At 36.5% G+C, this 13,092-nt stretch overlaps 1 protein-coding gene across 1 annotated transcript in view; it reads right to left on the bottom strand.

Moving 5' to 3' along the window:
• Nucleotides 1–13,092, bottom strand: part of pafah1b1a (platelet-activating factor acetylhydrolase 1b, regulatory subunit 1a) — a 53,122-nt gene that overhangs the window by 12,585 nt on the left and 27,445 nt on the right. Inside the window, exons 3-5 of the mRNA XM_077208322.1 lie at nucleotides 4,539–4,623; nucleotides 2,776–2,850; nucleotides 2,368–2,574 (exon numbers count right to left, since the gene is read on the bottom strand). Of these exons, the coding sequence (XP_077064437.1) occupies nucleotides 2,368–2,574; nucleotides 2,776–2,850; nucleotides 4,539–4,623 (367 nt within the window). The remainder of the gene's footprint in view (nucleotides 1–2,367; nucleotides 2,575–2,775; nucleotides 2,851–4,538; nucleotides 4,624–13,092) is intronic.

Below are 13,092 nucleotides of genomic sequence, written 5' to 3'. Positions count from 1 at the left end.
TTGTTTGGCAGCTTGTAATGATAAGGTAATACATAAAAGGCAGGTTTGGGCTTGTAGCTGCTATTATATATTCAGTGAAACATCTGTTATGCAGCCAGCTTTTAAACACCATCATACACGCAAGATTGCCCTCTGGATACAATCTATAGTGTGAACGTTTGTTCATTCAGTCTTTATCAGCTTGTCAGAATTTCATCCCATATTAACCTTATAGTATTTACTGCACTCCAAGCTAAATTGTGGCAGAATATTTTGACATGTTTACCTTAAAATTCAGTTTTCATCATTTTCTTTATCATTAAAGCATTTTTGTGAAGTGAGGCAAATGTTATCTGCTTGTTCGCCTGGATGCAGCAGTATGATAAACAGCCTCAGGGCTTAATGTGAAGATCAGGTTTCAGCAGTTTCCAGGCGGCAGCCTAGACACAGGGATAAGCTCTGTCTGCTACATAGGGGGCCGGTGAAAGAAGCCCCTCCACGTGCTTATCTGTCTCCTGCTTCCAAAGGGGCAGACTGAATTTAACCAGTCTTGTTCTGATGCACAAGAAAAAAACATGCACAAGAAAAGCCTGATGTGGCACACCTGGGTCAGTCAAGCACGTAAGCTTTAACCATGTAGCTGAGACTGCAATACTATTATAGAGTGTATACAACATGTTTTTAAGCAAGGACTTATATCTGCCCTCATTGATCTGTCTGTATGTGCCTGATCATCAACATATTCTCACCTTTACTACAAAAATCAATACAAATTAAAAAGAAAAAAGTTGGGAAATTGTAGGACAAAAGCCATTTGAAACATAAATTCTGACTGATATCAATAAGGCAATAATTATTTTCTTGTTAGGGCTGATAAGTTAACCAATAAATGGCCAATACTGAAATTATATACTACTTTGCCAAAACAAATGAAAGATAAAACACTAAAAGTATCACAACATTACAGTATAACTTTTTTCATTTTTTCATTTTGAGATGTACTAAAGATTACATTAAAAACATAATTGTATAAATCTGTTCAAAGACTAACTTGAGTGTTAGATGTTAGTTATGCGGATATGTTGGATATCAGCAAAGGTAATCTAAATGTAAAAAAGGAAATTAGCATGCACAATTTAATTTCTATTTGATATTCAATAAATTAATAATATATTCAGCCGATAACAGATATGGTCCCAATATATTGTGCATCCTTAAAAGTCGGTTAATTTTTATCTGAAGAACAGAGGCTGAACAAGACGATGAAATTATCCATGAAGTGCTGGATGAACAGAGACTGCTTTTTTAGACAAGAATGTTGACGTTCAGATAAATTGTGAAGATGAAAGAAAATAACTGAATGTTCGAACGCATGTCATATTTTCATGCGCATGTATAAAACATCACAATATGAAAAAAAAATACTTGCACATGAAACTGAACTGCAAACTTTATTTGATTCAATAACCCAGCTAAGCAAGAGAACTGTCAAAAAAAGCTGTCAAACTGCTTAACATGTTTAGGGAAAAAAGCTTAAGAAAAAAAAAAAGACTTGCCACCGCCACCTTACCACATCTGCATTACACTGAGCAGAACTGAGAGAAAAAAAGCTTCAGGCTCTATGATAATTAGCTATGAATTTGTAGATGGGGGGAATGGGATAGAATATATTTGGACTAGCTCTAGTTGTCTGGATGAGGGCTACCCATTTTAAGATGGATAGGGCTAGGGATTTTAGGCAAGGGTTTAATAGCACCAAGTACAAAATTAGGGCACAGTTGGAGGGGGCACAGACTCAGGTTGGTGGCCATAGCTGGCGACACTAAGGCGGGAGATAAATCACTCAAAAAACAAATGTCCAGGAAAATAGTGTAATCCTTTGTAGGACTTATTGGGAGGACTAGGACAATGCCTTTCATATATTATACCTCTGAATTTTTTGGCTGAAGTGTGAAAATGTTCCCTCTTGGCTTTAAAATCAGCCAATCAATAAGTGGCTATAAATAGGTTTAGACAGGTTGTCTGTAGAGTTGCTGCGCTCAGTTATGAATAGCAGGCAGGCAGAAACCGGGCTTATTACCACGTGTCATACTGCTTGTGCAGACTTGTATATTATATTGTGTGTCTCAAGAGCCACTGCATGACCAAGCCGAGAAAAAAGGACAGTGGCTGTGGCTGAGGACAGTGGCTATCCGCAGTCAAATTTACAACTCATTCAAGGCATGGCGCTGCAATTATGTCAGTCAGTAAGCCTAAATTTGATGGGCCATTTTCACACTGTAAATCAAGACTTGATCACACCAATGTAACAAATGCAGGGGCAGTTTTAGGGGTATGAGATGTACACCATGCAGAAAGAGTGCTTGATAACGCCACAGAAGACCTCACCTTTATTGTTGCGTCCTCTGAGGCAGAGACTATGACACTGAAAACAGGATGGAAAATTACTCTGGTGACAGGATTCCTGTGGCCACTTAGGGCATATCTCTCAGGGGGACGGGGGATCCATTCTTTGGGGTCTCGCTTCTGTGCAATTGGCCCACCTAAAGTTATCTCCTCTTTTGCCTCATTCAGTTTTGATTCTAATTCCATGACCTAGAAGAAGGCACAATGTGTAAGACTCCTCATTACACACATCAAATTAAATTAAGTGACATTTTGGAATACAGTTTCTGTAGTTGAAACACAGCGTTTCTAAACCCAGACTTTGGCCATTTCAGAGCATGAATAGTCAATGAGTCAAGACTGCCTCCATGATTCTTAATAGGATTTGCATTAAATATGAAAGGCACAAACCTTTTTCTGTAATCTGATGACTGATGTCCATTTCTTTTCCAAAAGACCTGCATACTTTTTATCCAATTCCTCATTCTGGTGACAAAAGATGACAGAAACTTTACACCTAAGCACAACACACTGCATTAAAGAAATACAAGAATTACATACAGCCTTAAGCAAAGAGAGGCATACACCTATCACCCCAGTGGCAAATGTAAATTCCCTCTAAATCCCTTAACATGGGTTAATCTCTGGCAGACAACGAGAGCTTACCAAGATTACAATTACACAAACACTGCACTGTGAAAAATTTACTTAGGGTGCCTGGCACCAACTAGACCTTTCTGTAAGTCACATTTAGCTTTCAATTTGAGACATGAATCCCATTAGCATTCTCTGATCAACAAACCAAAACGAATAACTACAGTACAAACAATGTATTTAGGGGTGGGCAGTATGCCTTACGTTTTAAATGTATAAATAATAATACATTATTAAATATTTAATTTAGATTTATTTAGATTTTTTTTAGGACCAAGAGCTCTTCTTAAACATACAGAACAGTAATATCAGAGGCTGTTATAGCAAACACTTGCCATGATGCCATGACTGCTGTGGATCATAACCTTCATTCACAATTCCACTTTATAAGACTAATTCTTATTCAGTCAAATTCTGAAGTATGAAAATCCAACAAGAGTAATTGTGTGTAAGCCCTGACATTAGACATTTTTATGGATGCATTTTTAAATAGGCAAGCTGAACAGTCTCAGCCGGAAACCAATATGAAGGTTTTGTTTGCTGAAAGAAGTGTAAACATGGTTCTGCTTCACTAGACTGCTCTCTAACCATCAAAAATGCAAAGGCATAAGACTGATCCCAGATCAATGGTTGATGAAAAAAAGATTGTGGCAGACAAAGAGAGAAGAGGCACTTTCGGTAATATTAGAGGTGTCCAGCAGAACAGGTGCCGTTTCTGTGATGAGAAGTGGAGTGAGAGGGGTCGTGTCATGTGTCTGAGGGAGAGGGGCATTTAAAGCCTCTGCAGAGGTCTGATCCGCCATCTGCCTGGACCCTCTGCCACGTGTGGCGGCCAATGGCTAAATACCAGCCCCATCAGCCGTGCCAGCCTCTAATCACTCCTGTCTGACAGTCCATCAGCTCCCTCCAGCCCTCAGAGAGCCACTCTTCATCTACAGTTATGCCTAAAGTCTCAAACCCCTGCCACCTCTTAGAACATCTTAACAGCTGGAAGGATCAATGATGAGATCTCTTCTGCTAAATGAAGCCATGTTAATAGCATTCTGGTTAATTAAAGAGAGCTTTAAGCACCATAGACCACCCTTCGGTCGACAAATCTGATCAATAATTCATCCTATTTCTTCCCTGTACAAAGAAAATAAACAGTTTATCTTCTGTCCAACCAGGAGTGTATTTAAACAAGAGCTTCTGTGTGTGCAAGGGGCTCTCATATTTCCAGACCCCATATTACGCAGAGCCGTTTTCTGCTTAATTTCAGTAATTATCCTGGTCTATCCTGTGATAATGGAGAGACACTATTCAGTATGTCCCTTTATCAGTGTGAACCATCACTTAGACAACAGGGAGCATCGGGTTTTACACATCTGCCACACATCATAATTATCTCTGCACTACCTTAATTCAGCACGTGCGCTGTCAGTCACAACCTCATACAGAGGCGCCAATTAAAAGGGGAATACTTCAAATGAAGAAATATTGGTTTGACTGAGGTTTAAATGGAGGGGGGTTCCCACACTTACCATGTCTAATTCTGCCTCCTTTTTGAAAACTGAATATGCCTCTTCATATCCGTTGGAACGAAGGTAGTCAGCTATCGCTCGGTTTCTGAAAAACAAAGAAAGCCTAATTAGTTCTCTTGATAACCAGGCTTTATGATTGATGATTAAGAAAAGAGCTGTGGTAAGAGCTTTTAACAACTGAAAGAATATGCGAGCACATATTCAGACAGTGGTATGTTGGAATTTCGTTATGAGAGATAAAAGAACTGCTCATGGAAAACTCAAGCTTTACTGGTGAATCAGGATTGATAAAGAGTGTGTGGGGAAAAACACTGATATGCAATTTGCTCTGTAAATTTCATTCCTGACCCAAAGATGTGCCCTTAAAAATACACGTATGAAGGCAGTATATCTGATTAGCCTGGATAAGTCACCCAAAACAGAAACAGCAAAACCTAAAAAAAAGCATTAGAGTACAAATTTTTAGATAGATCTACTTTTAACCCTTCGGAGTCTTGGGCTATTTTGGCCATTTTTGGCCGTTTATTTTGCGACAAACAAATGTTTACCATACCAATGTTTGGTACCATTTTTTTTCAGCCCAACATCACCTATATGACCAGACAATTAGTTTTTTACTTTGATGTACTGTATCAACATACTGGACCCAAAATCACACAAAAAACACAAAATCCGAATAGAAAAATTATAGCTTTTCTACTACAAAAAACACAAACATGCTCTATGAAGCATTTTAAAAGGTTTAAAATGTAAACACAAGTTGTAAATGACAACATATACAGGTACAATTCAGATATAATCAAGCTATATACAAAAAAAATATGATTTACAAAAAAAAGCGGGTGTAGCCATAGGCTTTTTTATATCTTTTTAGCTTAGCCACTTTTTAAAAAATGTTGTGCACACAATTATATAGAGAGCTATATTTAAGGCCTTGCATTCCCAGAGTATGAGGGTTCCCAAATAGTGCAAATACAACATAAAATTGAGATAAAATCAAACTATACACAGCAAAAAGCAGGTGTGGCAATAGGCGTTTTTCTTTTCATTTAGATTAGAAACTCTACAAAACACTTCATGTACAATTACACAGATAGCTACATTACAGGGCTTTCATTCCTTGAGTCAGAGGGGTTCCTCAATAGTGCAAATATACCATAAAAAAGATAAAATTAACACAAAATCAAACTATACATACAACTATTTACAACAAATATCAGGTGTTTTTTTTTTTTTATATCTGTGCCACTCCTCAAAACAGTTTATCTAAATCTACTCCTAAACTACCTAAACTATCTACAGTACTCCTAAACTACTCTCAAAATCTACTCAAAGTCTTCCAAAAACTAATAATATATCTCTCTCTATATATAACATATATATGTCTCTCTTTGTCTACTCCGTAAATCCTCTGCCTTTCAATTTCGCTTCTTTGCACAAAACAAAACTATCAACACAAAACAAAAAGTAAAATAGAATTTCAAGCCAGCACTTTCGACAGAAGTGGACGGCAGCGCTCAACGTGACTGTTTTTATGCTTCAACGTATTAAACTGGTCATGTAACTTGATTACGCCGGCGTGATCGGCAACCCCGAAGAGTTAAAGGGTAAGATTTTGCAATATTACCGATAACTAGGCGTGTGATGAGATCTCGTGCTACGAGCTCCCTGGTGCGCGCAAATTAGTCTGCATACAATAGCCTGTCTTCCAATATCAAACCTCTCTCTGGACTGTGTAGTTGTGGCTCTGGTCTCGGTTTAAACTTTGAATACTGAGAGAGTACTCTGATTATGGTTGCACTTACTGTTTGCACTTAAGACTAATAAAACTTATTTATACTGTTTTTATTTCTATGTTTGTGGAAAGGAGTTCACACACAGCCTCAATCAGTCTTTCAATGCATTGTCTTTCAATGCATTTGATAATTCATACTCATAAAGGAGAACTGAAATGACATTCATTACCAGATTATTAGTTAAAACATTTCAAAATACACCTGCAGACTATTTTTCCAGACATGAATTTTGTCATGCAGGATTTCTATAAAATAGTGCAAAAATTTCATCTCGTTCTTGTGAACCCAATCTTGTGTCTCGTCACACCCCTACCGATAACAAACACACACACACACATTATTTTCCTTGATTAAGATGAAATTATATTACATTAATTTTATAAATACACTAGTGTCATGTTTATGATTTTCATTTGTCATCTACCCATAGGATATTTATGAAATCAAAAAACACTCGCGATCTTGACAATTTTATTTATTCAGATACAGAGGAAACATGTAATCTGTGTATTTTATCTTTATTTTGTCAGCATTGGAAACTCCAACAGCCTTCCTTCATTTGACAGAGAGATTGGGTTCACGAGAACAAGACGAGACGTGATTTTTTGCGAAAATGTTCAGAAATCCTCAGACAAAATTCATGACTGGAAAAATGGTTGAATTTTTTTTAACTAATAATCTTCTAATGCATGTCATTTCATGTCTACTTATGAGTATGAATTATCAAATGCATTGAACGAAAACAATATACAAGCACTGTAAAAGGTTTTTACTGACTGGCTTTTCTCCTGTGTGATTTCTCATCAGACCTTCAGACCTTATTGTACATTTATGAGCTTCCAGAACTTCTGATTGAGGCTGTGAGTGACCTCATAATTGAACTCCTTTCAACAAATTGAACAGAAATAAAAACTGTATAAACAACAAAAATAAATAAGTTTTCTTTTAAGGTGGGCATAGCCTACACTGTGCAATTTCCGTCCGATTTTTAGCGGAATTCTGACTAGTGCGACTTTTTTTCGGGTCGGGCCGACTTTCAGCTTTGTCGTTTGTCATCCAGTGTACAGTGGGAAACAAGAGGCGATAAACCTCTCACGACCGGCAATAGGATGGTCGGAAGAATTTCTGGCATGTCAGAAATTTTGGCCGCTCCTCATGACTAGCTGCACAGTTGAAGCAGAGCTATGAATCGATTGCCCTAAACTCAGTGTTTGTTCCCTCACTGCACCTGCGCGGAAACAGAAGTGTCACAGTTTCATCTGCAGCAAGAAAGAAATTGAAAAGAGGGAGATCTTAATTTCTGTAGCTATCAAACTAGCTACAAATTACTGTTGCTTTAATACCCTCCAGTTTGTGTTGCAAAATGGACATAAACCATTTATTACCCACGTCTTCCAACTCACTTGCGATGTAGCTACCGTGCCCCTTTTATTTGTTAACCAATATCCATGTTAAACAAACGGTTTTTGAAATAAAGCTGTTTTGATTAATTATTACAGTGTTGGGAAATATTATAGACTGTTAATAATTTTAATTATAGGCCTATAATTCATTGTAATCGACCTAAATGTTTTTAGACAATTTTCAATGAGGAGGTGTAAGCTTCTATGTAATCTTTTATTATCCCTGTGGTATTGAAAATGGTATCGGAAAAAGTGATATTTTTTTAAGGTATCGTATACAAGTTGGAAATTCCAGTATCATGACAACACTAAGCCGCATATTTATAGCAGCTCCCTGATGCCTGCAAATCGTATACAACATCTCTCCCGCCAACCAAAAATTTTTTATACATTATATTTTAAATTTAATGTATATTATTATACATTTATTATACATTAAAAATCGTTTACAACTAAAAGAAAATGTGTGCACATTCAAATAGAATACAAATACTTTTTTACTTTAATAGGGAAGGAATATGTCAGTTATTAGGAGGAAGCCTCCACCTCTGCTTTCAACACATTCTGGGCTGCTGAGGAGTCAGCAAGACTGTGGTGAGCGGAAGATATTCACTGATAGTAGTGATAGTGAAGACAAAGAAGGCTGTCAGAGACGCCACTCTGCTGTCCAAACTCTTCCTGGCATTGTGATGCCAGAAGGATCCACAGCCCAATATGGAAATGCTGTTTCAGCAAGAAAGCCACATTGTGCACATATTCTCTTAAATCAAGATCAAAATCGAGATAGACAACAAGAATTATAATATCTATAGACCAGACAACAAAGAGTCAAACAGCACACAGAGGAAAAACTCATAGTTAGAGATAAATGATATGGTTATTATAAAGCCTATATACACTGTGTGAACTATTTGGTGCATTGGCCAGTTCACTAAGGAGCAGACAATGAAGTGACATAGCACTAGCATCATATCTACTGACAGTGAGGGTGCTCTGATTAAAGTCAAGGTTAGCGTGAGGTTATCTCTCATGTGACAGACAGCAGGAATGAACTACACTGCTTAATGCTGAAGGGGACAATTGTGTGTGCGTGCGTGCATGACTCTACTTTGCTTTGAATTGGACATGCTCAACACATACCTTTCCTAGAGACGCAGCTCAACAACAATGCTTCTTTGTGAGTCAAACAGAGCAATTTAGCAAAACAAAACTGTGATTATTATGGCCATGTACATTCTGGAAAGTTTTGGGAGTGACAACCAGAGCTAAATGTAGGAGTGAAAGCCCTGAATTCTATGACTTATTCAGTGTGTAATGTATATTGTATACAGTAGTCAATTACACATGTGCAAAACATTGCCATCGCAAAGCTGTAAGCAAGAAACACAGATGACAGCAGTTCAAAATACATTTATTTTAAACCAATAATGAAAGCATTTGATAAATGTCATTAATTACTTGTCCAGTCTATGTGCAGTTCATAAAAACATCACTAGTATTATATTTTAGATTACAATTAAATAAGGTCCATTTTAGTTAGTAGGAACAGAAAAAATTGATATTTTGAGAAATGTCTCAGTGAGTTTTGACTTCCATACAATTGGAAGTCAATGGGGTGTTGCTTCTTGCTTGGTTCCCAGTGTTCTTTAAAGTATCATCTTTTGTGTTTTGCGGATTTAAAAAAAAAATTATGCAGGTTTGGAACGAAATGAGGATGAGTATCCATATTAGGGATGAGTCACGGTTTTCAAATATTCAATTAGTTGATTTAATAATAGAATATCGAATAGGTTGTGCGATTATTGTCTAAAAAAAATTATTTCCAAGTGTTTTCGGTGCTGATGCGGTGGTGACGTGTTCATCGAGATCATTATATCACATCATTCTGATGAAAGACTCAGCATCTTAAATGTTGTTTTAGTTATTCTGAAATGCCTGTGCAATGAAACTGATCCACTGGTTAGTCCAGTTATCCAATCACACACACTGTTGAGGCAAAGTCACATGAGTTTTTTCATCAGGGGATTTATTCGGTAAATTTAAAAAAAAAGTTTCCATCGTACTTTGTGCATGTCTTCGGATCGGATAAAAAAAATTTATTCACCTTAATTGAGCGCATAAGTTTTGTGCATTTTTAGAATGTTTAGAATTTATGCGATAGGCCAAGCTTTTACATTCACTCGATCGCGCCACAGTTCCAGGTGCAAACCAAACTCAAAATCACCTCCTACAGGTTTGGTACTCCGACGCACTCCCGGGTCTGCATGACAGCTTTCACATTATCAATTTTGAACTAAACTGCCAGTGTGGAAGCACCCTTAGTCACAATTATCACGGTTTGTCTGGTTGACATGAACACAAGCTTGCCCTCTCAGTGAAGTCTTTGAAAGTATAGCGTGACTCTCTCGATGTTAGGACAAGCCTTGTTTTTATTAAGAATTCATAACATTTACAGACAAGAATACTGTATAACTGTAAATGTAAGTTATGCTCTGGAGAAAAACAATCTTGAAAATCATTAAACAGCAAGTGCTATCTGTGAAAACATCAAGCAGCACATGTGAAACTCTGCTTATGAGCTTTTTTGACATTTAATAAAATGCTTGAATAAAGATGAGCTACAAAGCCAACCATCCTTAACTGTGTATGTGACCAAAGTGACTGAGCAGAAATCAAAGTAAAATGTTTATTAAATATATTCAGGGTTTCATTAAGATGGACACAAGATGAAATTTCAATGTTTCATCATGCATGATGTGGAAGTACCAAAGATCAGTCTTGGCAGGCATAAGTAAACAAGCAAACATTAACAACAACAAATTACTTTCAAATACTTCCCATTATGAGGTAAAGTGCCATGACTGTTAGACCCTTAGGTGCATGATAGTTCTCAAACATCTGCCCAAACGCTTTTGAATAATGTAATTGAAACCCTAGATCTCAATAACAGCAAGCCACAAGAGCTATTTTTTGTGATACTGCTATCTGAACAGTCCCAACAAATAAAAAAAGTGGAAATAGTACTGAAAATGGCAAAGAAAACATTGTGAACAAACAAATGAGTGCTCAAAGCTCTGGGCTGGTATCCATGGAAACCGGGAAGCGAAGTGGCGAAGAGTGGGCAGACATGCTGAAGACAAGGAACAAAAGATAATCTTCATTTAGAGAGGGCTTCCTCAAACTAACCAAAGAACGGTCTCAAAACATGCAGAGCTGCCTCTCTAGAAAGCATTTTTGGCTGGTGCATACAGCCCTATGATTTCCTAGATGTGGAAAATGCAGACGGAATCACGGATTCCAGTCATAAAAAGGAGTTCACTGTATGATAAATTTGGATGATGCATTACACTTGTGGTTTTTTCTCACTCCACATGAACTTCAACCTCACAAGCGCTTCTCAATGAGGGGGTGTGTTGTGTTGCTACCTTCTCGTTCACTGCTCTGCTCGCATGCTCTGATCATAATAATTTTCTAGGACTACCCCCTTATTTGAATAATTGGTCAAAATAGATCTGTTAAATACGATTCTAGTACCATTTTCTATCATGTTAGTGTTACTTTCAATAAAAGTGTGGTCATTTTATTGGCTTGTATTTTTTAAAGTTCAAAAATATTGAATTTAATTAAAAACTGTAACAGCAATATATAGTGCTGCACGAATAATCATATCGCAATGTCAAGCCTATGCGATTATATGACGCAAAATGCTGCGATTTTATATGAAAAACAAATTAGGGCTGTTAACGCAACATCTGTTATTTTTTGTCATCCTTTGGCTAGTGTTACATGATCCCGCTCTTATTCATGCAAATGCTTTTAAATCATTCATGCGCGACAAGTCAAAAGAGAGTATCGTGCACATGCACAGACCGCGCCAGTATAGTTCTCTTTCATGCTTGAACGAACAATAACACACACAATTATGCCAAAATGTCGTTTTGTTGAGTATCTTCATAAGATAAGAGCAGTCTTATTATGGACATAAAGAGTTGTGAGATTATGAAACACGTGCGAGACCCACGTCTCTGTCAGCAGCAGCTGCTTTTAAAGGGCCAGCAGCCAATAAAGCTTTCCGTCAGTAAAGTTAATCGAAGTACAAAGGGAACAGAGAAAATTACTCACTGCTCTTGACTAAAGAACTTTTGTAGCTTTAATAAGGATTGGTCTATATATAATTTATGCAGTGCAGAGTGTTTGATAACTTTATTCTAGTGATCGACCGATATTGATTTTTTAGAACCGATACCGATATCGATTATTTGCATGTGTATGTGCCCGACAACCGATATGCAGAACCGATATTTATCTACTGTTATACTTCTGTTTTTGACAATTATTACAACACAAATGAACTGAACAAACCATTTTATTTATAACAATCAGTCCCTCCTTGCATACAAAAAACCCCTTTATATTTATACCCAAATAAATAGAGGGGTCTGAGTCCCTTAATACTCCCAGTTAAGCAGAACTAGGTCAGTCCATACTTCACTTTGATTTTTCCTCCCTTCAGTCATCTTAAAAAACAAAACAAAAGTGTTGAAAGTTAGCAGTCTTTCATGTTAAATTAAATCTTCAAATTACAATAAAAACATTTATATTATTACATTATATAATTTATATCTAAATTATACATATAATTTATAAGCATCAGCAGCAAAAATGTTAACAATAGGCAAAATAAATTTTGAAAGTCTAATGTTTTCATATGGAGAAAATAATTGACAGGGGAGTCATATCACCTTTGCAGAAATGTAATTCATTTTAAACAGTTTTAGTTTAGAAGGTTTATGTGCCGTTTAATAGGTTTTAACTAAGAGTGAGGAATAATTCACTGGGTAATATTAATACACTGAAGAATATAGCTGGAATATAACATTGTCAGGAAAGTAACAAACAAAACAGCATATACATCATTGCATTTTCAAACTAATATGTTATTAATAATATTTTTGCCGGTCTAGATCATGAAATGCTTTCTGATGTTTATCTATGCATTTACACAGAACTATAACTTACTAAACTACTACTTACTACGTGCAGATAAAAAATAATTAATTTCCACAAATTAATATGCTATATTTAGATGTAGGCTATATTTAGATGTATATTAGCGAAATAATTGCTAGTTAATGATAATATAATCTAGGGTGTTTAAACAAGATAATCTTGTCAAAAGTTTCATTCAGTGGCCGTGCTCAAGCATTCCTGATCATCAACCCAGTGAGTGCTCAGCAATATGAACAAACTTTTTTTTCGAGACTAATGGTGAGAAAATACAACAGATAAAGAATTAAATTCAGCGCTTTTATTTTCAACATGCACTCATTCATGTCTGTTTTATTTAATTCATGT

The sequence above is a fragment of the Siphateles boraxobius genome, unplaced genomic scaffold (genome assembly GCF_051911475.1).
Source record: "Siphateles boraxobius isolate OS27281-9 unplaced genomic scaffold, OSU_SipBor_1 6, whole genome shotgun sequence".
In the NCBI taxonomy this organism is placed as follows: domain Eukaryota; kingdom Metazoa; phylum Chordata; class Actinopteri; order Cypriniformes; family Leuciscidae; genus Siphateles; species Siphateles boraxobius.
Note: the sequence above shows the minus strand (reverse complement) of the source record. Positions and strands in the feature narration are given on the sequence as shown.